Source organism: Lithobates pipiens, unplaced genomic scaffold (assembly GCF_037356315.1).
Source record: "Lithobates pipiens isolate NorthernLeopardFrog02 unplaced genomic scaffold, aLitPip1_a1.2 Scaffold_25, whole genome shotgun sequence".
Taxonomy (NCBI): Eukaryota; Metazoa; Chordata; class Amphibia; order Anura; family Ranidae; genus Lithobates; species Lithobates pipiens.
The window spans coordinates 150,718,920-150,746,253 of record NW_027507787.1 but is presented as its reverse complement, the minus strand read 5'-3'; the positions used below and the strand labels follow the sequence as shown (position 1 = coordinate 150,746,253).

The 27,334-nt window shown below is 42.6% G+C and overlaps 1 protein-coding gene across 2 annotated transcripts in view; it reads right to left on the bottom strand.

The window, feature by feature from the left end:
* Positions 1-2,239: 2,239 nt before the first annotated feature.
* Positions 2,240-27,334, bottom strand: part of NRAP (nebulin related anchoring protein) — a 137,986-nt gene continuing 112,891 nt past the window's right edge. For both annotated transcript variants that reach the window (XM_077454995.1, XM_077454996.1), the window contains 11 exons: positions 26,107-26,205; positions 24,913-25,017; positions 23,703-23,810; positions 22,684-22,995; positions 17,199-17,303; positions 16,104-16,202; positions 15,353-15,457; positions 11,270-11,377; positions 6,552-6,863; positions 5,212-5,346; positions 2,240-3,467 (listed from right to left, as the gene is read on the bottom strand). In XM_077454995.1, coding sequence (XP_077311121.1) covers positions 3,366-3,467; positions 5,212-5,346; positions 6,552-6,863; positions 11,270-11,377; positions 15,353-15,457; positions 16,104-16,202; positions 17,199-17,303; positions 22,684-22,995; positions 23,703-23,810; positions 24,913-25,017; positions 26,107-26,205 — 1,590 coding nt within the window. In that variant the 3' untranslated portion in view covers positions 2,240-3,365. The remainder of the gene's footprint in view (positions 3,468-5,211; positions 5,347-6,551; positions 6,864-11,269; positions 11,378-15,352; positions 15,458-16,103; positions 16,203-17,198; positions 17,304-22,683; positions 22,996-23,702; positions 23,811-24,912; positions 25,018-26,106; positions 26,206-27,334) is intronic.

Below are 27,334 nucleotides of genomic sequence, written 5' to 3'. Positions count from 1 at the left end.
TGAGAAACCGACTGAATGGGGTGGGGTGGTGGGGGGGTGTGGTTTGTTTGCCGCCAGAAAATGGAGAACCAGCTGTCACTGGGTTTAACGCACCTCGTCAAGATGGATAGGGGAATCCTTATCGCTGCACCTTCTCTGTTGGAATACACAGATCAGCACTGCAGTCACTGGCTACAACTACCTGATCTTGTGGATTTTATCTGATAGGGTGTTTGAACAGAAGTTGATGAGTAGATTGACTTGTGTTCAACCTAAATGGCCACCCATGGATAGAAATTTGTCCGGTCCCTGCTGAACCAGCCCAATTTCGATCCATCTATGGCCACCTTTATGTGTGCTCTCCTGTGACCCAGAATAAAAGCCTGCAGTTGGCTGACTTCACAGAGCCGCTTCAGTCTCTGGAAGGATCCTGACCATATTGGTGAGATCCACCCAGCAGCCTGATTGACAGCTGACTCTGACTCTCATAGCTCAGCTGCATAGGTGTGCGCAGCCTATTGCATTAGGGTGTACACCCCAAAGCTCAAACACACATGCGTGTGTGTGTATATATACTGACAGTGTCAGTAGAGCAATGAACGGTGTCAGTAGGGCAGAGATTGGTGTCAGTAAGGCAGTGGATGGTGTCCGTAGTTTTTATTTTTATTATTTTATTTCTTATTATTTTTTACAATTTTTTTTTTAATCATTTTGACTGTGTGTAGGCTCCATCGGACATTTTCCATCAGAATTTCTGACACACAAAATTTGAGATCTGGATCTCAAATTTTCCGACAACAAAATCCGTTGTCTGAAATTCCGATCGTGTGTACACAATTCCGACAAGTTCCACGCTTGCTTGGAATCAAACAGAAGAGCCACACTGGCTATTGAACTTCAATTTTCTCAGCTCGTTGTACGTCACCGTGTTCTTGACGTTTGGAATTTCCGACAACATTGTGTGACTATGTGTATGTAAGACAAGTTTGAGCCAACATCCGTCGGAAAAAATTCCACGGATTTTGTTGTCGGAATGTGCAATTGTGTATGCGGCGGAGTAGCTTCAAATATCTACAGTGTGTTTTTAAAGAGACCCCTACTAACTTCCCACCAAAGTCCCATTTTGTTACATTTATGAAGAAAGCACCAGAGTTTTCCCCCTTCTTTTTGATAGATGAGCAAGTATGTTTTTTTTTTATGCACCCTAAACTTCTCCTTGTATATTCATTTGAACTACTTATAGCATATTATGAGCATTAAAGAAAACCCTAATAGAGTCCATAAATTGCATAATTACACTAAGCTCCAATCCTTTTGGCCTCCTTTATTTTGCGGGTCACTTGATGTAGTTCGTACACCTCCACACCTCACTGTCCGTTAGTGGGGCAGAGATTTGTGTCAGCATGTGACCAAGCTCTGAGCCTTCAATGAAAGAACACATTCTCAGCATCCCTATAGAACTGCATGTGCCTCCCTTTTGCCCCCCTGGTGGTGCAGGTTTATTTGTACAATCTGCTGATCAGCTGCTTAATTCCACTCTATCAGACCTGTTTCTGGAACAGATTGCACAGCTAACATCTGTAGCACTCAGTTGCCAGAAGGCAGGAACATATACATCTACAGGGATGCTGAGGATGTGTTCTTTCATAGCGCTTGGGTTTCCAAGAGGACAACTGGAGCTTGCACAGCGAGCATAGAAAAGCTGAAGATAGAGGATGGCCTGAAAGCGTTGCCAGCCAGAATAAGGATGTAGAGGGAAATGATAGGATCAACTAGGTGTTTACTCTCTAAGAAAAACGTAATAAAAGAAATGTTGAGCACAAAGTAAGGCTTTGTTCATGTCTAAGTCAGGAGTGCATGCAATTTTGCATGCTTTCTAAGTATGCACAGAAACGCCCTACTCTTAAGAGACGTGCACCCCCATTCATTGGCAACCAAGCATTTGTTTGCATGCTACAAACCACATCATGCAGTTTGGTGCGGCACAATTTTACAAAACAGTTGGGAAGCTTCTTCCCCTATGTTTCTTCTGGGTAAGGCAGCCTAGTGAAATGTATAGGCTGCCCTGCACATGGCGCACACCCATGCATGCATAAATGTGAAACAAGGCTAAGAATAAATAATTTTAGAGCCAATGACACAAAAATGTAGAGTCTGGAATTTATACATTATGTTTTTGCCACTTAATGATGGCAAACACTGAAGTCTGTTAACCAACCGCCCGCCTCTTCATATCAACAGTCAAACAGGACAGAAACCGTCTGTATTGATCAAATTTATTCAGTACAAACAAATCAAAAAATTCTACAAATGACTTTTATCAGTTCCTTTGCTTGTAGTTCACAACTGATCCTGCCAGTCCTATGATAATGAAAAGCCAAACGGTGCACCAGGCTGGAGACGAACGCCATCATAGCAGAAAGCTAAGACTGTTTTTTAGAGGTGAACCACCTGAGATTTCATCTCAGCATAAGTGCTTTTATAGAAATAATTACCCCTTTAATACGCTTCACCCCCCCCATTTAGGTTGGGTTTATAGCACCTCTGCATACAAGTTAAAGTGAACTTGTCAACATTCCGAAGTACTAACTAAAGCGGACCTGTCATTTTATTTATATATCATGTTAAGCTAATGCACGCTAATTAATGTGTCGGTGTAACTCTTGCAGGTATTCCCGTACCAATGCCTTTTCCTTCCTTCTTCATAGCAGACTGATGACATCAGTCTAGGCAAAATCACTGCCTGGTCAGGAAGGACTTTTTAATGATAAAAGTTGGAGCTTTTCTGAAAATAAATTATATTTTTGTTGTCAAGAATTTATTAATGGAGGCTTGCAAAGTTATTGATAGGTCCACTTTAAGAGAAAAAAAACTCGATACACTTGATATGAATAATAGGAAATTGTATGCCGAGTGCCCCCTGATCCTGGAACTTGCTGTTGGAGGTCTGGATGAGGGATGATAGGGCACTTAAGGCCTCCATAGGAGAAGAAGTTGGTAGCTGGTGCATTGTGCGCTTGATGGGTATGGGTCAATGAAGAGTGTGTTACCTTCCACCCAATAAAGCAAAGTTTTACACTTAACACAGATTGTACCAGTACATTCCAACTAGATACATATTACTATCTGATTGTACAATCTCTTTTAGGTTGACCACCTATGGGGTACAAGGACTGCCTTAATAATCCATTCCATTTTTTTCCAGTTGGGGAGGCCCTGGTGGTAAATGTGAAGGAGACTGTAGGATCAGATTGTAACATCTGTGGCCAGTTCAATATAACAACCAATTCCATAGTGCAGAGAAGAGCAAGCAGGGCTAATTGCATAAGGCACAAGAGTCCACGTGATCCACATTCCAACTGTGACATGTCCGAGACGGAATCAACTTATTTCCTTATTGGTACAGCCTTCCGCCGCTTTACATGTAGGATTTCTGATGCATCAGGGTTTACACCGCCCTGCTGGGGAGACTGCAAATCCCGTTCATCCTGAAGACAATGAGAGAAATGAAAAATGAGATGCTCTGATGAATGAGTTTCTGAATTATTCTTTTTCTAATATAGCAAAGATGAATTCTGTACAGCAATACCAGTACAAAAGCCATCAGTCTTTCCCCTACCCAGAATTCCTTGGAGACCTCAATGGCATTGGCTTCTTGTAGCGGCACAAGGTCAGCCATAGAGATGAATGAGCTGCCTAGCCATCAAGTTTAACTGATAAGTTAGATAACCCACTGATCTCTATGGCTGACTCCCAAGCTGTAGTAAGACACTGGCCCCCACAGTGGCTTTGCAGGTTGTCCAGTAGAGGTCATACTTGAATTAAATATATACAGGGGTCATTATATGACACATAATGTTCTGGGGTACACCGGAGTTACCGGTGCATAACAACACACTGAGGTCACTAGATGACTGGATATTCAGGGTTGCAATGGAGTCACTAGAAGGCACAGGATGCTCTGGGGTGCACTGGAGTCACAAGTGCAGAGGGGAACACTGGGGTCAATAGATGACACTGGATACGCTGGTTTGCACTGGAGTTACAGGGGTCATTAGATGATGCAGAATACTCTGGGGTACACTGGAGTTATGGGTGCATAGCAACATACAGGAATTACTAGATGACTAGATACTCTGGGCTGGATTGGAGTCACAGGAGTAAATAGATGGCACAGGATGCTCCTCTGGAGTGCAATAGAGTCATAGGGGACCACTGGGGTCACTAGATGACACTGGGTACCCTGGGCTGCACTGAAGCCACAAGGCCCACACAGAAGTCACTGGATGACAGTATACTCGGGGCTGCACTGGAGTCATAGGATTCACTAAATGGCACAGGTTGCTCTGGGGTGCACTGGAGTCGCACGTGCATGGGGAAACATTGAGGTCACTAGATGAGGCAGGATGCTCTGGGGTGAACTGGAGTCTCAGGTGCACAGGGGCACATTGGGGTCACTAGATGACACTGGTTACTCTGGGTTGCACTGGAATCACATGGCCCACAGGAGTCATTAGATGACACAGAATGCTGTGGGGTGCCCTGGAGTCATTTATGCATAGGAGCACACTGGGGTCAAAAGATACACACTGAACACTGGATGCTCTTGGTTCCATTGAAGTCACAGGAGCCACTAAATGACACTGGATCATGCTCAGGAGTTCATCAGAGGCATGGGTTACGCTGGATATTCTGGACTGCACTGGAGTCACAGGGGTCACTAAATGACACAGAATGCACTGGGGTGCTCTGTAGTCACGGGGTTCACTAGATGGCAGGGGATACTCTGGAGTACACTTAGGGTCATGGAAGTGCACAGGAGAGAGGAGAGCACAGGAGTCACTAGATGACACTGTAGGCTCAAGAGTTGGTGGGAGGCACAACATGGCACACTATAAGACACAGGATACCCAGAGGCTGGAACAGAGGACCAAGTAGGCACAAGGACTCAGGTGAGGCTGAAGCATGGGGCTCAGCTAAAGTGTGGTGATGCATTGCCTGATCACTAAGCCATTTGTTGCATTTCAGCACCAATCAGTCTCTTGACTGGTTGCCGTGCCAGCACGTCAGTTAAAACCCAGAAGTGTCTATTTGGTTTCTCTTTGCAATTCGTCTTACTAACTCCATCATCCTGGCATAAGAAAGGTATGTATACTAACATTTTAGAAACTACCCTTCTAAACAGGTCATGATTTAGCCAAATTATCTAAAAATGTATTTTGGGTTTATTACCTCTGAAGTGAATTGTGCCTCCCCATCCTGAGCATTTGCTAATTCTGCTGCCCGACGGGCAAGTTCCACCTTGTAATACCCGGGAGGGGTCCAGCCCACACCCTTCATCCAGTTCAGGTCGGCCTTGTATTTTACCTGCAAAAAAGCAGAAAATATATAATTTATGAATCAAAAACATCCCTTTTGCTCACACAATATGCTTAATTCACAAATTTCACACGCCAAGATAAGGAGCCTTAATTTGATCTTTTCATTTGTGACTGTTAGTCTTAGCTAAAGCCAATGAGATTTCAAATTTACAGTCATGTGGCTGAAAATAAAAATCTTTATCCCTGTGTTAAAGTGAACTGAACCTAATATAATCTGTCAAAAGTCTACAGGTCTGCGGTGTCCCCAGTGTCCTAATTTAGGATAATTTTGCACCTCAAGAAGTTTTTGAAAAGTCGTCTACATCCATATTTCCCAACACACTCTTGGCTATGCTTCCATGTGCTCTTGTGGGGAGATTGAAGAAACGTGAACTGTCTGCGAGGACTGAGGACAGATTTGAGACCCGCTTAAAGTGGTTGTAAAGGCAGATTTTGTATCTTAATGCATTCTATGCATTAAGATAAAAAGCCTTCTGCACTCAGCATCCCCCTTCAGCCCCCCAATACTTACCTGAGGACCTGCATGCTGCATCTTTGGTGCACTTTCAGAAAACCCTACATAAATGTGCAACCTAACCAAACAAACTAACTAACTAAAACATCACAGCCCCCTGCCTCAACACTCCTCTCAGGATCCCACAGCGCTGATGTATGCAGTAGGCTGGCTTTTGCGAGGAGTTATCCATATGTCAAAATTCTTTAATGGTGGATATTAGTTTGGAGGAGTGGAGATCCTAGGCCAGTGATGGTGAACTTTGGCACCCCAGATGTTTTGGAAGTACATTTCCCATGATGCTCATCTACACTGCAGAGTGCATGAGCATCATAGGAAATGTAGATCCAAAACATCTGGGGTGCCAAGGTTCACCATCATTGAACTAAACCCATTCGATTTTAGTTAACTAAAATGATTTCAGTCGACTAAAATGTACTGCAGATTTAGTTGACTAAATATGACTAAAACTAAAACAATTGCAGAAGAATAAAATGGGACTAAACCTAAAATGGCCTTTTACTCAAAAGACTAAGACTAAAACTAAATCGAAATTTTCTGCCAGAATTAACATTGCCTTGAACAATTCTCTCTAAACATCTACCACCTTGATTCAGAAATATAAAAAAAAAAGACACAAAGGACAATTGTGACATTAAATAGACCCCTCATAATAAATGGCAGTTTATGGTACGTACGTCGCTCTGCAGACTGTGCGCTTGCCTGGCGTGTTTTAGCGTGAGCTGCTGCGGGTCACATGTGTACTGGTGAAGGTGCTGGCGGTAGTTGACGTTGCTGGCTTGCTGCTGGCTTCTTTTGGCCTGGATGAATCCCGGTTGGTTCAGGTGTGTGTGGACCTGCGACCTGGTTTCTTCTGAGTGCTTCTTGTACTCGCGGTCGCTCTGAAGCTTGCTGACCTTCATCACGTGCTGCGTCTTGGGGTCATCAGTAACGCTGCGGAAACCGATTTGATGTCCCCTCTCCTTGACAAAGGCTTCTTTGTAACGGAACTGCAGAGAACACAAGGATTTTAAGTCAGACATAGTATTACAAAGCAGGTGAGGTTGAAAAAAGACACAAGCCATCAAGTCCAACCTATGTGTGTGATAATATGTCAGTATTACATTGTATATCACTGTATGTTAAGGTCGTTCAGGTGCTTATCTAATAGTTTTTTGAAACTATCGATGCTCCCCGCTGAGACCACCACCTGTGGAAGGGAATTCCACATCCTTGCTGCTCTTACAGTAAAGAACCCTCTACGTAGTTTAAGGTTAAACCTCTTTTCTTCTAATTTTAATGTGTGGCCACACGTCTTATAAAACACCTTGAGGTGAAAAAGTTTTATCCCTATTGTGGGGTCACCAGTATGCTATTTCTAAATTGAAATCATATCCCCTCTCAAGCGTCTCTTCTCCAGAGAGAATAAGTTCAGTGCTAGTAACCTTTCCTCATAACTAATATCCTCCAGACCCTTTATCAATGTTGTTGTCCTTCTCTGTACTCACTCCATTTCCAGTACATCCTTCCTGAGGACTGGTGCCCAGAACTGGACATTATACTCCAGGTGAGGCCGAACCAAAGTCTTGTAGAGCGGGAGAATTATCATTTTATCTCTGGAGTTTATCCCTTTTTAATGCATGCCAATATTCTGTTTGCTTTATTAGCAGCAGCTTGGCATTGCATGCCATTGCTGAGCCTATCATCTACTAACACCCCCAGGTGCTTTTCCATCCTAGATTCCCCCAGAGGTTCTCCCCCCAGTGAGTAGATTGCATTCATATTTTTGCCACCCAAATTAATTATTTTACATTGCTCTACATTAAACCTCATGTGCCACATAGTTGCCCACCCAATTAATTTGTTCAGATCTTCTTGCAAGGTTTCCACATCCTGCGTTGAAGTTATTGCCCTGCTTAGCTTAGTATCTTCTGCAAATACAGAGATTGAGCTGTTTACCCCATCCTCCAGGTTGTTTATGAACAAATTAAGTAGGATTGGTCCCAGCACAGAACCCTGGGGGACACCACTACCCACCCAGGGGCGGATCCAGGGGGGGGGCAACGAGTCAATTGCCCCCCCCGAGAATACCGGTCCGGCAGGCTGGTTCCGCGGGTACCAGCGGGCCGGTTCCGCGGGTACCAGCGGGCCGGTTCCGCGGGTCCAATCGCGGCCGGTTCCGCGGGTACCAGCGGGCCGGTTCAGCGGGTCCAATCGCGGCCGGTTCCGCAGGTCCAATCGCGGCCGGTTCCGCGGGTACCCGCGCTGAGTGGACGGTGAGGGAGGGGCAGCTGGGTGGCTTAGGAGGGCTGCTGGCCAATCAGGAAGCCAGCAGGCAGGGGAGCAGGGAGATGACATCATCTCTCACTGCCCTGCATCCCTCCAGTTCCGCCCTCACTGTGTAGGAAGCTGTGTGCAGCAGAGAGATTGCAGAAAAGTGACACAGTAGGTGACAATCCGCAATGTGTGGCAGGCTACGTGGCAAGTGGCAATCCGCAATGTGTGACAAGTGGCAATCCACAATGTGTGGCAGACTACGTGGCAAGTGGAAATCCGCAATGTGTGGCAGGCAACGTGGCAAGTGACAATCTGCAATGTGTGGCAGGCTACGTGAGAAGTGGCAATCCGCAATGTGTGGCAGGCAACGTGGCAAGTGACAATCCGCAATGTGTGGCAGGTGACGTGGCAAGTGGCAATCCGCAATGTGTGGCAGGCTACGTGGCAAGTGGCAATCCGCAATGTGTGGCAGGCAACGTGGCAAGTGACAATCCGCAATGTGTGGCAGGTGACGTGGCAAGTGGCTATCCGCAATGTGTGGCAGGCTACGTGGCAAGTGGCAATCCGCAATGTGTGGCAGGCAACGTGGCAAGTGACAATCCGCAATGTGTGGCAGGTGACGTGGCAAGTGGCAATCCGCAATGTGTGGCAGGCTATGTGGCAAGTGGCAATCCGCAATGTGTGGCAGGCAACGTGGCAAGTGACAATCCGCAATGTGTGGCAGGTGACGTGGCAAGTGGCAATCCGCAATGTGTGGCAGGCTACGTGGCAATCCGCATCTGGTGGCAGGCGACGTGGCAAGTGACAATCTGCAATGTGTGGCAGGCAACGTGGCAAGTGACAATCCGCAATGTGTGGCAGGTGACGTTGCAAGTGGCAATCCGCAATGTGTGGCAGGTGACGTGGCAAGTGGCAATCTGCAATGTGTGGCAGGCAACGTGGCAAGTGACAATCCGCAATGTGTGGCAGGTGACGTGGCAAGTGGCAATCCGCAATGTGTGGCAGGCAACGTGGCAAGTGACAATCCGCAATGTGTGGCAGGTGACGTGGCAAGTGGCAATCCGCAATGTGTGGCAGGCTACGTGGCAATCTGCATCTGGTGGCAGGCGACGTGGCAAGTGACAATCCGCAATGTGTGGCAGGTGACGTGGCAAGTGACAATCTGCAATGTGTGGCAGGCTACGTGGCAAGTGACAATCCGCAATGTGTGGCAGGTGACGTGGCAAGTGGCAATCCGCAATGTGTGGCAGGCAACGTGGCAAGTGACAATCCGCAATGTGTGGCAGGTGACGTGGCAAGTGGCAATCCGCAATGTGTGGCAGGCTACGTGGCAATCTGCATCTGGTGGCAGGCGACGTGGCAAGTGACAATCCGCAATGTGTGGCAGGCAACGTGGCAAGTGACAATCTGCAATGTGTGGCAGGCTACGTGGCAAGTGACAATCTGCAATGTGTGGCAGGTGACGTGGCAAGTAACAATCCGCATTTGGTGACAAGTGACGTGGCAAGTGACAATCCACATTTGGTGGCAGGCGACATGGCAAGTGACATAATCAGGGTTCCCACTGATTCTGCATTATGGTGAGTTGAACCATTTAATTTTATATTACAATGTATTAATAGAAATAATGCGCTTCAATCATCCTGACACCATAACAACCATGGTGCCGTAATGATTGAAGCGCAAATACCAGCCATTTCCCATATAAATTGCCCCCAAAAAAACATATTTTATAGCAGTGCCCCTCCCGAGATTAGACTCTGGATCCGCCCCTGTACCCACCTCTGGCCATTCCGAGTACTCCCCATTTATCACCACCCTCTGAACTTGCCCTTGTAGCCAGTTTTCAATCCATGTACTCACCCTATGGTCCACATCAACGGACCTTATTTTGTACAGTAAGTGTTTATGGGGAACTGTGTCAAATGCTTTTGCAAAATCCAGATACACCATGTCTATGGCCCTTCCTTTATCTTCCTCATAGAAGGTTAATAGATTGGTTTGGCAAGAACGATTCTTCATGAATCCATGCTGATTACTGCTAATGATACCGTTCTCATTACTAAAATCTTGTATATAGTCCCTTATCAACCCCTCCAAGAGCTTACATAATATTGATGTTAGACTAACTGGTCTGTAATTCCCAGGGATGTATTTTGGGCCCTTAAATATTGGTGCTACATTGGCTTTTCTCCAATCCGCTGGTACCATTCCAGTCAGTAGACTGTCAGTAAAAATTAGGAACAATGGTCTGCCAATCACTTAACTGAATTCCCCAAGTACCCTCGGATGAAAGCCATCTGGTCCCGGTGATTTATTATTGTTAAATTTCCCAAGTCTAATTTTAATTCTGTCCTCTGTTAACCATGGAGGTGCTTCCTGTGATGTGTCATGAGGATAAACACTGCAGTTTTGGTTGCTAAAGCCCCCTGATTCCCTCATAAAGACTGAGGAGAAGAATAAATTCAATACCTTTGCTATTGCCCCATCCTTTGTAACCAGATGTCTTTCCGCATTCTTTTTGGGGCCAATATGGTCTGTCCTCTCTTTTTTACTGTTTACATACTTAAAGGAACAAAGCACATCTGTCTATAGTGTGCACTTGTCTCAATCCAGAGCACTGAGTGTCATTGCTGTCTGCTGCCTCAGCACGAGTCACTTCTATCACATTTTCCTGACTCCAAGAGGTAAAAAGGTGACAGGGAAGGGAGCTAAGCACACCGCCTGTGATTGACATCCTCCCCTATGCTCCTGTGTGCAGGGGGGTGTGTCCCTTCCCTCCAATCAGCTATTACTGTTTCATTCCTGTGTGTCATCTGAGGCCAGTCGCTTCACTGAGTATATGTGAGGGTTTACAACCACTTTAGCATGTGTTCTTATTATTTGGGGTTCCCACTACAAAGGCTTCCTCTTATTTCTTATCTTGGTGACACCAAGGCATGACATTAGGGGAAAGGTTGTCACCCACACCTTCACACAAGCATTAATAAAAACGTAACAAATGGTTCCAACCTTTCTCCATTTCATTCAAAACTAGAAAAATAGGACGCAGTTGGGCTTTTGATCTTCAGTAAGAACTCCAACTAACTAATCTCATCCATTGGAGTCAAACCTAGTTTCATCCCAAGTGTTTACTTACATCACTGGCAATCTCTCGGGAGGCTTTGGCAGTTTGGAAGGGAATGGCGTCCAGTCTTAGATCATAACCGCCTGCCCTGGACTGCTCCCACAGCGTCTTGTAGGCTTTCTATTGAATTACAGGAAAAAATCAAACCGTTAAACTATAATGAAGAATTAGAGCTGAACACTGTGCACAAAAATTAAATTTATATATATATATATATATATATATATATATATATATATATATATATATATATATATATATATATATATATATACTATAAATATATATTTATAAATATATATTTATTTACGGTATATATGGTCCTCAGTACCAAATGCCTTTCCATTGACTGTAGCAGTGACATCATCACTGTACTGTTCATTGCCTGTGCAGAGTTGTGGGAGGGGCCCAACAGGCTCCACCCACTAGAGACTGCCTGAAGAAAACTACAGAAGGGGGCGGAGACAAGACCAGTCACCCTGCACAAGGAGAGAGAGCAACAATGAGCGGTCTTTATTGCAGGAATTCTCACACTGGATTACTGCAGAGATCTGGAAAAAATACACAGAGAACACTGAAATTCAAGGAAGAATACACATGAGGAATGTATTTAAACCATTTTAATCTGTGACTCTTTTCAAGAAGTTTTACATCACTTTTTGACCCTGTGACATCTCAGTAGAAACAACAGAGGCGGTTGTCACAGGCACGGGAAGGCATGGACAGCATGGGTGGTGAAGGGTTAGAATTTGCTGCAATGTTTTTGTTTTTAAATGGGTATCACAGGGATAGGACGTCAGGAAAAAATCTTCCCAATGGAGTCACAGACAAAAATAAAAACCTAATGAAAATTGTATTTTTAACTATAAGCATACACTATATTGCCAAAAGTATTGAGATGCCTGCCTTTACACACACATGAACTTTAATGGCATCCCAGTCTTAGTCTGTAGGGTTCCGTATTGCGTTGGCTCACCCTTTGCAGCTATAACAGCTTCAACTCTTCTTGGAAGGCTGTCCACAAGGTTTAGGAGTGTGTCTATGGGAATGTTTGACCATTCTTCCAGAAGCACATTTGTGAGGTCAGGCATTGATGTTGGATGAGAAAGCCTGGCTCGTAATCTCCGCTCTAATTCAACCCAAAGGTGTTCTATTGGGTTGAGGTTAGGACTTGGTGCAGGCCAGTCAAGTTCCTCCACCCCAAACTCGCTCATCCACACTGTATTGCCAAAAGTATTGGGCCACTCCTCCAAATCATTTGGTGGAGGGGGGGTTTTGTCCCCTTAGTTACGGTGAGGGTATCAGCATACAAAGACATTTTGGACAATTTCATGCTCCCGACTTTGTGGGAACAGTTTAAGGATGGCCCCTTCCTGTTCCAACATGACTGCTCACCAGTGCCCAAAGCAAGGTCCATAAAGACATGGATGAGTGAGTTTGGGGTATAGGAACTTGACTGAGCTGCACAGAGTCCTGACCTTAAACCGATAGAACACCTTTGGAATGAATTAGATTAGAGCCTGCGAGCCAGGCCTTCTTGTCCAACATCAGTGCCTGACCTCACAAATGCTCTTCTGGAAGAATGGTCAAACATTCCCATAGACACTCCTAAACCTTGTGGACAGCCTTTGCAGAAGAGTTGAAGCTGTCATAGCAGAAAGGGTGGGCCAACTCAATATTGAACCCTACGGACTAAGACTGGGATGCTATTAAAGTTCATGTGAGTGAAAAGGCAGGTGTCCCAATACTTTTGGCAATATAGGGTAGCAGTCCTTAGCTATGTTCATCCTGTGTGGTAACATCCTGTGATCACCCACCACTACAAATTTACCATTAAAAAATGTTTATGCTAAAATATAAAAAACAATATATAATCTGCAACAGGCATATTTCAGTAACTCTGTCAAGAATTGATCAATGGTAAGACTCAATGCACTGAAATTAAAAAAGTGGACACATCTCCTCAACATGCATTGGAGTCAATGATGAAGGCTAAGTTAAGGAGGTTTCTGGTGTTTTTGTGGGTACGATGGGCTTTAATAGGTGACTACTAAGGGTTCTGAAAGCTCCTTTTCTCTTAACTCTGATTTTTTCTTGTGCCCAAATCACCCCCTTATTAGTTGGGAATGTTAGATAATGAGGAACAGAGGGACCCTCATGCAACCTTACTCAAAGGAATAAAATAATGTAAAAAAATATTTTTCTTGAATTTCTACATTTTTTTTTATTAATGAAAGTGTATATGAGTTGATTTTTTCATTAATTAAAACGTATGTGGCTTAGATTTTTATATATTTTTTATTAATTAAAGTCTATGTGAGTTGAATTATTTTTTTTTCTTCATTAATTAAAAAGTATGCGAGTTGAATTTATATATGTTTTTATTAATTGAATGTATGTGTGTTGAATTTCTTTTATTAATAAGTCTGTGCTCGTGACTTGAATTTTTTATACTTTATTAATTAATTGTATGTGAGTTGATTTTTTTTTAATTTTTTTTTATTGTTTAAAAAAAAAAATGTGACTTGAATTTTTATACATTTTTATTAATTAGTGTGTATGTGACTTGAATTCGATTTTTTTTTATTGATTAAACTGTATGTAAAGCTGAAAATGTTTTTTTTTACTGGCTTTAGATAGAGTGGGGAAGAATTAGAACCCTTGCTGAGATTTTATTGCATAGCTGTGTTACAGAGATTCCCCTCACTTCCTATCTGGATAACAATAATTTCACCAGAAAGGAAATTAGAGAAAATCTGCAACAGAGTCAGAGAAAAATAAAAATCCAATAGAGCAGTGGTCAGGGCATGCTAACAGGCCAGGTTTTATGCATTATCTTGGGGAGATGAAGACTAGAATACCGCAATCACTGAGCAGCAAATTATATCACCTGTGTTGTATTTCAATTTTCTTTCAGTTATTTTGCAAACCTGGCCTGTTAGTGGGCCCTGAGGACAGGGTTGGTGATCACTGATCTAGGGCACTAATGGCAGCAGAACTTCATGTTTGGACTGTCCAGAATGCATTCTTCATATATTCTTGAAGAATCCACTATACCAGGGACACCATCAATGTCTGTCACCATATCATGAACACATTCCAAATATTGCCACCAGGGTAGGAAGCTAGGGAATGTTAGATAAACCCAAGAGTGGACCAAACTCTTTTTGTACTCTGGCACAAATTACACTTCAACCTTTATTGTTTATTGAATACCTTTTCCTACTTTATTAAAGAAAAAAATATTATGTTTATCTGTTAAAAAAATGAATGACACAAAGTGGCGGTTATCATTGACATGGCTTTGTTTATTAACAAAGCCAGATCATCATGCCACTGGTTTGGTGATCACATGACTTTGTTAGACAAAGGAAGCCATGTAATTTTTGTAAAGCAAATTTTTGCATAACCAGTCTACCTAGTGTCTAGTAGCAGAGTCAGTTTACATTGGTAAAGTGTTTCCCCTTTTAACCCCTTTTCCTAAACATAGAACAAATATCAATTGTAAAAACACTCAAAAGGGTGCATACGCCTAGTGCATTGCCACCACCACTTTTTATTAAATATAACAGTCAAAAACATACTCATGAACAAAAATAGGAACAGGCATATCAACTCCCAACTCTAGCCATGAGGTGGTGTCATCTATCCATGTGTGCCAAAGTTGGAAGGTTGACTTGTTTCAGGGGACATACCCTCTTATTCCAAGTGGTTTAGCGCTAAAGAAGGGGGTATGTCCCCCCGAAACACGTCAACCTACCGACTTTAGCATACATAGATGACACGGCTGCAGTTGTGATTTGATTTGGGCTGAATGATGAGGGCTTAATTGGGTGAAGCATTACAAGTTGTCTGGATGTAATACAGCTTGAATGCTGAAGTTTTTGATCTTTTCTGTAAATATCAATTCTAATTTGAACCAGCTTTTAAGCGCAGAAATGGTCAAATGTATAAAGACGACATATAAAGGTTGTCTTAATATATTTACTTGTTGTTCTGTGTGTATGGTCAGCACTAGAGAGTAAGGGAGGAGACCAATCGGCATTGACTTGTAATCAGGCTACTACATGGGATCTTGGTCCCAATGGTACTTACGTCACTTATTTGTGATGCGTTGATTCGAGCCCGTATAAAGTCAGGGTGGTCTGGAGGTAGAGTGTATTGGTGCAGAGATTCCTGATCTCCAGATTTATACAATCTCTGGAAAACACAAATAGAAATTTCATGGAAATAAACATGGTAAGGCAATATCATCTGGTGCTACCAAATTGAAGCATTCAACATTTCTATTGTACAATACACAAGCAGAGGTCAGAAAAAAAGAAAATTCTGCAGGACAAAAATACGATTTTATATTTTTCATTGATGCCAAGATGCTTATATGTGGAAATTTCCATAAAGGATTAGTAATTCTGAGTTGAAATCAATTTTGTCAAAGTTACTACACTCTTCCCTACTTCTCATGATCTTTATAAATGAGCCATCTGTGGGCCATAGATTCAACAGGGTTATTGACCAATCTAGCCAAGAATCTTACGTTTAAGAACAAGATAAACCCAAGATATGCAATGCCATGACTTTTCCCCCCTGTCCTTTTTGGATGATCAAAGTTTCATGTTTAGGAAAAAGCTTTGGACCAACCTTATTGGATAGTGGTGGGGTCAAGCCTACATGTCTGGCAGTTCTCTGATGTCTGCTGCACTACTCTGTTAAAAGTTCACGTGGAATATACTGTATCATTGGCAACCCATGCATCTTTAAGTAAATAAGTTAAAAACAGGTAATCCCTTATTAACACATGTAATCTCAGTGCTTTCTTTCAACAGTAGCAGGAAGAGGGTCTTACATCACTGCATTGGAGGTAGCTGTTCTTTGCATGAAGCAATCCAGGAGAGTCGGTCACTGTGGTAAACCCTATCGAGCCAGGGCTCTGACGGTATTTGGTCTGTAAAACATGCAGTAAATCAAGTTGCCAGCATCATAACCAAAGATTTACAACCCAACCACAATCAAAACTTTCTGTTTAGGAAATAATGGGAAATCTCTTGGCAAATCTGCTGCAGAATCAAGTTTTCAGAATTTAGATGCTCATCTCTAGAAACAACAGTTGGGTAGACACCTTATCTGTGACCTGTCAGAGACAAATGTTTTTCTCTTAACTCAGCTAGACTTGCACTTTTCCATTGCAGTTTTTCTTCCCTTGTGATACTATGCATTGCAAATGCATGCTTTTATTAAAAATGGTTATACTACCTTACTGTTACGGTACACTCAGGATCCCAGGCAGGTCCTCCAGAACTTTCAGAAACTCTACCAGGACTTCCAATGATATTTGTAAATCCAAGTAAGGACTTCCAATGAAATTCACAGAATCCTGACTTCTATATTTCCTAGTAATGTTGCTGGAATTTTGAATCAATCCTTTGAAATGGGTGGTGCTGTATCTTATCACCAGCTACCTGAGAACTATAGAGCTTTATTAATTCCCTGCCAGTTGTCTGCTTGTTGCCACACCAGATTGATCTTACTACTCTCTTGCCTAGCCTGCCTGGACCTGACTATTGTCATGTACCATAGCCTCTCCATTCCAGCCACCCTGTGGTAGGGCAATCCTGAGGGCCATAACCTGATGTCAGTGTGCCGTAAAGTAAACCAGGGCCAATAGGGTTCCTGGCCCATCTCTACCATCAGGAGTTCTGGTAAAAACTAACTGATGCCTAGATTCCACGCCATGGGTAAGCTTATGTCACCTGTCAGGGGGCGCTATAACATATACAAACTACCCAACAGAAATTGTAATCAGTCACCAATCTGAATAAAAAAAAAAAAGATACAGGTGTAGTCAATGTCTAATAATCTGGAATGTTCCATATCAGGAAGTGGACAATAAACTCTATAAATACGGATGGTGTTGCGCTCTCTTTTAGCAGTTAATACAGACCTCACTGATGAGCTCTCCGGCCTTCTTGGCGCCCTCGATCTGTGGAGACCCTGACGCCTCCCAGCCGACTCCCTTCATAAAGTTTAAGTCCGATTTGTAGCGAGTCTGCAGAAGAAGAAGAATGTGATAATTAGGTTTAATAGAATCTCCCCAAAGGAACAGACATCAAACATCATTCCTTCTTTGTAAACCAGAGCCATTGAATAATAGAGAGAACAGGGCCCACTGCGCCAAGTCTGGCACGGGGGGAATAAATATTTATTGTATAATCATTACAGCTGGCTTTCACTCACATATTTATTTAACACTGGTAATGTGCGAAGAAAATAAATGAGATACTGATTTATTATTAATGTCAAAAGCCATAAGATCCCCTTTATCCAGGCAAAGTAGACATTTAAAGGGATATTCCATGTGACAGGTGGTCTCTCACTTAGTCTGTACAATTATTGATTAAATCCAACTATTCTGCACCGTTTCATGTCACTGTCGCGGGTCTAAACATAATGGGTAGGCTGCCATAATGTGAACTGTCTGTGATATAGTGAATGGGCAGACTGCATTGTTTGGATAGGCTGCGTTATCAAGTATCTGAAGAGTCTTGTAATGTCATTGGTCTTTAGTGAATGGATAAGCTGTGTTCCCATGAATCTGAAGAGTCTTGTGATGTCACTGGTCTCTATTCATATTCATTTTCATGAATATAAAGTGAATTGGTGATGTCATTGGTCACCAGTGAATGGGTAGGCTGTGTTCAGATAGATGTGAATTGTTTTGGTGATGTCACCAATAGGGATGGAGTTTGGATTCACCCCTACCATGGGTTCAAGGTGAATCCTGCATGTTCAAGATTTGTGATGCAAGCTATTGTAATTTCTGTGCAGATTCACTCAGGACAATTTTTCAAACCACGATGCACTGAGTGGCCTTCGAACTATGGTCAGTGGGTTTAGAATGGCCAATGGCTTTTGTTTAAGAAAACCCGCTCACTATAAATGTAAGGGGCAAGAAGCAGTCATTGTGTTACTGGATTGGAAGCTGTTGTAGGGGAAGCTGACATACTGTATAGAGAGAGAGAGATTAGACTCAGGTAGGCTTCTTTCAGACAGGTAGTAAAAACAGGTGGCTAAGTTGTTTTACTGTGCCCTGGCCACCCACTGGAAATGTAAAATAACAGCAGGATGGGGCTGTTCACAAGCCTTTTTTGTACAGTAATTTGCCTATTAGCCCTAAAAAAAAATGGCCAGAAAGATCTGCTCCCCTAGAGGTTACTGGTCTCTAGCCAATGGATAGGCTTCACTCTCAACTCCGAAGTGTCTTGGTGATGTCACTGGTCTCTAGGAATGGTTTGGCTGAGTTTTCATGAATATAAAGCATCGCAGTGATGACGCTGGTCTCGAGCCAAGGAAAAAAAATGTGTTCTCATGAATATGAACCATCTTGGTGATGTCACTGACTCTAGTCTCTAGCCAATGGATAGGCTGTATTCTCATGAATATGACCCATCTTGGTGATGTCACTGACTCTAGCCAATGGATAGGCTTTGTTCTCATGAATATGAACCATCTTGGTGATGTCACTGACTCTAGCCAATGGATAGGCTGTGTCCTTATGAATATGAAGCGTCTTGGTGATGTCACTGATCTTTAGTGAGCAGATAGGCTGTGTTCTTTTGAAAATGAAGTATCTCAGCGATGTCAATGGTCTCTAGTTAATGGGTAGGTTGTGTTCCCAGTGATGTTGCTGGTCTAGCCAATGGATAGGCTGCATTCTCATGAATTTGAAACGTTTCAGTGATTTTAGTGGTCTCTGAGGAATGGGCAGTTTGCATTATCATGAATATGAGGGTGTCTTAGCAATGTCCCCCCTATCTAGTAAACAGGTGCTCTTAATATACCTTCTCCAACCGTGGGAAAGCCATGAAGGAGAAATCTTGTGGTAAGTTGCAATTTCCAGCTAGATTGGAAGTGTGTGATATCCATTTTTCAGCACGATATACTTTCAATCCAAGATGATTAGAGGTATAAAGAGCGTCTTTGATCTGTATTAATAATTTAATTGGATCTTATTCATTTTCCATGCACATCAAACCTCAGAGAGTGAAGCTGTTTGCATTTGTTCACACGACACTTCGGTAAATAATAAATCATGTCTGATATGAGAGAGAGACCTCAAGTGAATTAAGCGAGCTTGTTTCTTCCCATCAAGAATTCCTTGTGTTGTATTATTTTCACAGAGCTTAATTAATAATGGGGACGCTAATCACTTCACTCCTGCGCTATGTAAAGTGTCATCTCGCTGCAATTACAGGACCTTATTCCTGCTAATAAACTCGATGCCGACAATCGCACAGTAACATAATTCAGCGGGGCGAACTTTTAGCTGTCACGCTTTGTCTGTTCCAGGGTGTAACGCGCTGAAATAGTTAGGGAACAAGTCATTAAAGTGGAGTAAAAAGTAAAAGTGTCCCACTTTCCTAACTATTGTGAAACTAAGTTCTAACAAAGTCCTTTAAGTTCAACCTGTTCTAATAAACTCACATTCTGATATTGAAGGGCAAACACAATAACGTAGTGATGTGAGTGCGAAGGATGTAATGGGATTGGTGCAGTTGTCTCAAGAAAAAGAACAGAGTTTGTAAGTAATACTTATTATTAAAAAGGGTCAGTGCATCTAAAAATAATATTTCATTGTCGAATCACCTAACAGTCTATTCTATCTTCCAGGGACTCCTTGTGCTGAGTACCTGGGTCTTCACACCTGTTGGTCCATTATGAGGGGTTATATTATGGTTCATTATGAGGGCTCCCCATTCCTACGCTGAGTTCCTGGGTCGGCACGCTTTATCTCCCCATTATGAAGGGTTACCACTTTCCCTGTGCTGATCTTCTGGTTTGCAAACCTTCTGTGCCTATTATGAGGGGATCCCATCATCCCTGCACTGCGTTTCTTGGTCTGAACACTTGCTGTGCCCATTATGAGAGGTGCCCACCATCCCTGTGTTGAGTTCCCAGGTCTGAACACCTTCTTTTCCCATTATGAGAGATTCCAAACTTTCCTGTGCCAAGTTCCCAGATCTACACACCTGCTATGCCCATTACAAGGGCCTTTAATATCCCTGCACAGTGCTCCTGCGTTTGCACGCCTGTTGTGCCCATTATGGGTATTCCCCACTATATATGCATTGAGTTCCTATGTCTGAACACCTGCTGTGTCCATTACTAGGAGCCCCAACTATTCCTGCACTTTGTTTCCAGAATCTGCACACCTGCACGTACTGTAGGAGCTCTATATAGGATGGCATTTCTGCTATGGAGGGGGTTCTTTATGGAAAGAGTAGTTGAGCTTGTGGAGAGGGTTCTAGTTATTAGAAGAGTAGTTGAGCTTTGGAAAGTTCTTTATGGGAAGGGTGGTTAATCTGTGGAAGGGGTTCTTAGGAAATGTTATGTCTTAGGAAATTGGAAGTTTAGTTGAGCTATAGAGCTTAACTAAATGATAAACGTAGTGAAGCTGTGGAGAGGGTTCTTTATGGGAAGAATAGTTAATATGTGGAGGTGGTTCTTTTTTATAATAGTGGCTACTCTCATTCATGAAGCTTGAGGGGTCGCAGGGGTTGTGTGGCCTCCTTTCCACATTGCATTGTGTCACTGAAGAAAAGCACTTGCCGTCACATTCTGCATAGGTAATTTAGTAAACTCAGAGGGCCCGGGGCCTCTGAGTTTCCAGTTTCACCTACACTGGGTGACAGGGGGCCCCAAGTCAACTTTTGAATCAGAGCCCACAATCTTCAAGCTATGCCACTGGTTGAGCTCCACTGTTGGAGCTTCTGAGAGACTTAATTTACCATAAATGTGCCTTTGTTCAACCTAGATAATGTAATTATGACCATATACAAGCATAATTCTCATGAATTCTCAGATTAGGATTTACCAGTCATCTAAATGGTGGTCATGATCCCACCTCCACCATATACTGTACACATGACACATCTTCCCTTGCTGTCAGGGCCATTTTTAATATTGATTGGACCCTGGCCCCCCCCCCCCATGCAATTTCACTCTCCACCTGCTTAGAGACATACAATAAATAGCAGCTAGACCTAAAATCAGTTTACTGCATCAGATCAAGCATCAATTGCGATTGGTTACTAGCGGTTACAACATATCATCACTGCTTACTGACTGGTTGATAGAGGCTAAAGCACACATTATGGCTCACTGATTAGTTGCTAGAGGTTACAGCAGATGATTTCTGCTTAATTGGTTGCTAGAGATTACTGAACAGTATTACTGATCACTGATGGGTTGCTAGAGGTTACAGCACATCAACTCCTCACTGCAGGGGGGCATGATCTACATATGAATGCCACCTTTATTTATATATCAATACCACTGTCCGCCGTTTATTTACATGTAAACACAGGGTATGCAGGTGAGTCATCTGTGCACAACAATAAGGCAGAGCTAGGCAGCATTAATACCAGCAGTTCACACTGACATATTGGGACACAGCACATGACTAAAGCTTCAAAGTACAAGGGAATTTAAACTGGGATAGTTGGCAAGTATGAGGCAGCTGATTTGGGCCCCACAACAATGACAGGGCCCAGGGCAGCTGCCCCTTTTGCCCTGTCTTAAAGACGGCAATGCTTGCTGTGATAACCTGCTTTAAGCTGAGCTTTCCTTGGTTAAATTGTTTATTTGCAGCTAGGCTGTAACCAGCCTGAGCTCTGTTTATGTTTTCTGTGTTTGGTTACTCCTAAACTCAGAGTTGCCGCCAATAGTTAGTGTGAGAAATAACAATGTATTGAATTATGAATATTTATCTACTGAGGGGAATAGATACATATTTGGTGTAATCTTCTAGAAGGGTACTTCCCTACCAGGCTTTTGCCTAGAGAGGATGTATTGGCCTGGGGCTTGAACCAAGGACCAAGAAATCTAAGGTGGCCTATGCTAAGGCTTGGAAGATCAAGAAGGTAATTGCTTGTTGGAGCATCTTCAGAGGCACCTACTATGCGGAATTATGTCTGGGACAATTTAGGGAAAGCAGCTACCAGATGCACATGGCATGAAGACCTCATTACTCAACTCTTTAAGGTACTTGTGACTATGCTCCTAGAGTCAGAGGACACATTCCAATAGGAGGCTGCTACTGCAGTATCTAGGGCCACCAATAGGGGTATAAAGCATCCATTGTAACTAGGAGTCTGCTACTGTTGAACCTATGGCAACCAATAATCGCTCTTTTAAAGGAAACATTTGTAACTGGGAGGTTTCGGCTGAAGGATCTAGGGTCCCCATTAACTTTGATATTTCCGGAAGGCTGCTACTAGAGAAGTTAAAGCCACCAGTCATTTTAGTTGCTGATATAATCAGGCACAGAATAGTTTGCTATTTTTGAGCATCCTGTATAAATCAACAGTTCCTGCTGGGTTGAGTGCTACCCTTTCATTTTATAAACCAGTGATTTGTGTAGTGTGTACCTCGCTCTGCAGCTGGTGAGCCCTCTTGGCCCACTGGAGCTTCATGTCCTCTGGTTCTGCTGTGTAATGGTGGAGTAGCACCTTGTAGTCCTGGTCACTGGCCAGCGCCTGGGCTCTCTTCGCATGGACCAGGTCCAGCATGTCGGAGGAGAGGTGGTACTGAGAGCGTAGGTGCTGGGAATTCAGTTTGTACTGGCGCTCGCTTTGCAACTTGGCAACACGAAGGCAATGCAGCATCTTGGGATCATCCAGAATGCTCCGAGAGCCAATAAGCTTTCCTTTCTCCGAGATGTATTCATGTTTGTATGTGTACTGTGGAGGAAGATCACAAACATCATATTACACTCATCCCAACAGAGTATCTTTATATGGCGTTCTAAGGGGAGTATCAATAAAAGTCATTCCTTTCTTTTTATTTTTTGTTGGTGTTCATTAATAGATAATCACAAAAAGGAGCATAGATTGGACTGAGCAGGGTGATGACTACATTGGCTTGCTGACACGCTTTCGCTGTCCAATCGGCAAGGTGGGGTGTGTTGATAACCATATTGTATTCTTTAAATGAGGTGGAAAAAAGTGAAGTCACCATTCTGACTATGCTGTCTGGATTACAAGTCTGGCTAAAGGAAATTACAAAAACTATGGGAAATCAAGACAATTCTCAGATACAAAATATTTCAGCTTCATATTTAGTGGTTTAAATTGAATTAAATTAATGTAAATATTATTAGGGGATTATATATTTATATGCTCACTACACAGAATGCTTCCTGCTTAGTGTTCTTACACATTGACTAAGATTTACTGATTCTCTCCAATCACTTTCTCGGATATACAGATGACCACTAAATAGGAAACTTACAAACCAGTATACATGACACAATAATGAAAACATGGAGCATTTAGAGAGAGTGACAAGCAGAAACCAGATCAAGATTTTTCCAGCTAAATGTTACAATTGTAGAGATGTACTGAACACATGCTAGATTTTTCATTCTTTTTCGCCATGTTGTACTCACATCACTAGCGATTTTACCCGAGGACTTGGCAGTTTGGAACTGGAGTGCATCCATGGTCAGCTTGTGGCCCTGAGCCCTCGCATTGAGCCAGGATTCTCGATATTTTATCTGTCAATAGAGTGTGCGAGTCATAATCAGATACAGCAGTTCAGTCATTTAGTAAACACAACTTAGCAATAATCTGGGTTTCCCTCCCATTGCCAGGCAATTTAGGTATCCTTGGGCATGGGATGAAAAAAGCAGACCACCCAGTGCTCATAGACCCCTCACACTGCCTCCACTGCTGTCAGGAAAACCTACCAAGGGAATCCATGTAAGTCAAACAAGTGTCTAAGCCCAAACATTGCATGCAACAAAGAAGGTAGTTGGTGGGGTCCAATGCATCTGACAAGTACCCCATTTTGAAGTTTATGAATGACAGGACATACAAGTCACTGGGAGAAACGCCTGTATTCCAAACACCTGGTCAATTGAATACCTTGTATTAGCCGGAGAGAAGAAAAGAGGTGGCATATAAACAACTGGAGAACCATAACTGGTTTGCCATCATTTCTGTGCTGTGTTCCCAGGTAGCACACCAGCTGCACTCATTATGAGGGTTTCCACCATCTCTATGCTGAGTTCCCAGATCTGTACACCTGCTGTGCCTATTATGAGGGATTCCTCCTTCCCTGAACTGAATTCCTAGATCTCCACACCTGCTGTGCCCATTTTAAGGGGTTCTTATCAACCCTGTGTTGAATTCCTAGATCAGTACATCTGCTGTGCCCATTATGAGGGGTTTCCTCCATTCCACCACTGAGTCCAGGGGTCTGTACTCCTGCTGAGCCCACTGTGAGGGGTTCCACATTCTTGCATTGCATTTGTGAGTCTGTACCTCTGCTGTGCCAATTAGGAGAAGCTGGATTATTTATTAATTTCATATTATGGGAGAATGTATCAGGGGATTCTAGGACACTCAAAGAAAAACCTCATGGGGGTGTAGGATACACAAAGCTGGGCAGAGACACCAAAAATTCCCAGGTGGGCAGGAGCAGATGTCATGCCACTGTGGGAGCATCCCAAGACATATAAGAAGCCAGGGGCTTAGTCAGTCCACCAATTTTCACTTGTAACTAAATATGATTTTTAGAGGGACTGACCCTTTATATCTGAATGCTCTCAATGGATGTATTATGAACTGTTATATTACAAGGATCGGCTCACTCACATCGCTGAGATTGGCAGCATTGAGTTTGGCACGGATATGCTCCGGTAATTCCAAAATGGTGGTGTAATGATGAAGAATGTCTTCGCCAGCTGCTTTATAGAGTCGCTGGAAAGGAAATAACATTGTTAGTAAATAATGTCATCTCTTACATGTAATGTAATAGGATTGGGTTCCCCTTTCCCCCCTCATCAATACACAAATCGCATACAAGAAATGTAAAAAAAAACCTTTGTGTTTTCAGACCCATTTTAGACCCATTGATATAGTCACTAATTCATTGTGCAGGCAGATTATGGCTGCTGTGAGGGGCCAGCAAGGTATTGTATATAGCAGGTAAAGGGACACTTTTTATGCCCCCTCTGGGTTGTTGGGCTATTTCTAGGTTGGCACCATGGTTTTGAGTATACTTTGGGAAGAGTCAGGGGAAATTAAGAGGGATCTACAGTGGTTGAGTTTTGGAGGTTGAGAGAATTTAAAGCATTTGGTGGAGTGAAGTGAGGATGTTAGCTTGCCCTAGTGGGATAGTGGGGGCTGCTTTGAAAGCATGTAAAGGCCTACTATGCTGTTTTTCCCTTTGGGACCATTTCCCCTAGAGTGGCTGAGCCAGCAGAGCTGGAAGCCTTAGTGGAGCAGGACTTGGTTCCAGACAAGAAAATGTTAGTGGTCTAGTTTAGGAGAGTCACCCTGTGGTGCCATGAGCCAGTAATTTAGGACCCCCATTTTACGTGGGCCCAGGTGTACTGCTGGACTCTCTCAACGACTAGATCTGAAGCCATCAGAATCAGAGGGGCCTCTCCTGTGTGTATATGGATGTTCACCAATAAGGACTGAAGGCCATGGAGTATGAACCAGAGTGGTGGTGACGTTATTGAACCCTCCATCACCTAAAATGTGCAGTAGGCCATGTGGCAGGAATTGGATTAACAACCAGCCCAATGTAAATTGGGCTGTTATTCAAAATGACTGGCAACACAGTGCAGTTATCAGGGCAATATAGAGCATGTGGTAACATATACATCTTATCCCACGTTTACCGCAATACGAAAATGTGCATCTAGCCATGCAACCTGACACAGAAGAATATTGTTTTGAAATATGCAATATACAGTATTACTAATTTTTGAAAATTAATATTATTAATAACAATGTTCTCAGAGGCCCTACGATTGGTGAGAATCTGGTGGTACCTCTTACCTCATTGGTTATCTTGTTGCTGAACTTGGCATGCAGAAGGTCCACAGAGTCAGTGATTGCTGTGTATTTCAGCTGGCAGGGCTGTTGTCGGTATTTGGTCTGCAGTCCGAGAGATAAGAATTGGAAGAGTGAAGCCTTCAGTTTAATCAGTTTAATGAAATTTAATCAGTTTATGGTTTGACTTCCCTGGTCCACCCTCCTTTCTATTCAACATGCGAATGACATTTTTAAATAAAACATTTTTTGATTTTCACTACATACTTTAAGTTAGACCCAGGGATGCCAGTAACTTTTTCTTTTTTTTTTTTTGCTGTGTGTTTTCACACGATTTTCTCTGCTGTCCTGATACACAACAGACTTTGAAGATTCCCTGTTATTTTTGTTATGGGCCTTATTGTCTGTAATAACTTTTTCATTATTTTAAGATAAGTTATTTATATTTATTTTTAGGACAAATAAGGCTTTCTCTTCTTGGCTATACTGTCTTCCAAAAAGGATTTTATTTTTTGATGCAATCCGTAGACAAAAAAGGTTAAAAAAAATAAAAAAAACAGACTTTCTTCGGTGTTAGTTAAAAACAAATGTTGTTATTACAGATTCAAAATATACACTTTACTCTATAGTCTGTCCTGTTTAAAAGTTACGTAAGATTGTTATTTTGAGATGAAGCATTTCAAAGTAATTTACAAATTAAATAAAGGGTCTTTTTTTTTAACCTTTGCAAATTTAATGACCATAAAAATGAAAACACAAAAAAAGTTGAATATTTTAAGTTAGGGGGAAAATAATAAAAAATCAGCATGAAAATAATAGTTATGAGGAGGAAGGAAAGAAGGAGTTAATTTCGTTAACAAGGACTGAATGGGGTAATGTAAGAGTTAATAAGGGGTTAAATAGGAAGACATTTTAAGTTATGTTTTTCTTTTTTTACTTGTTAGGTTACTTTAGCCCTTGTTCACACTGGTGCAATTTGTCATGCAATTTAACAGTTCCAAATCATGCAACAAGTCACACCCCATTGCTGCCAATGGAAACCTTTCAAGCAGCGCGACTCATGTCGCAGTGACTTTGAAAAAGATTCCTGCCCTACTTTTCCAATTTCATTGCGACTTGCATAGACTTCTGTTAAACAAAGTCACAAGCCGCAATGAAATCAGAGGTACAAATTGCACTGATCTGCGGCTTTGATATCGAGCTGAATTAGCACGATTTCAAAGTATCACTGGTG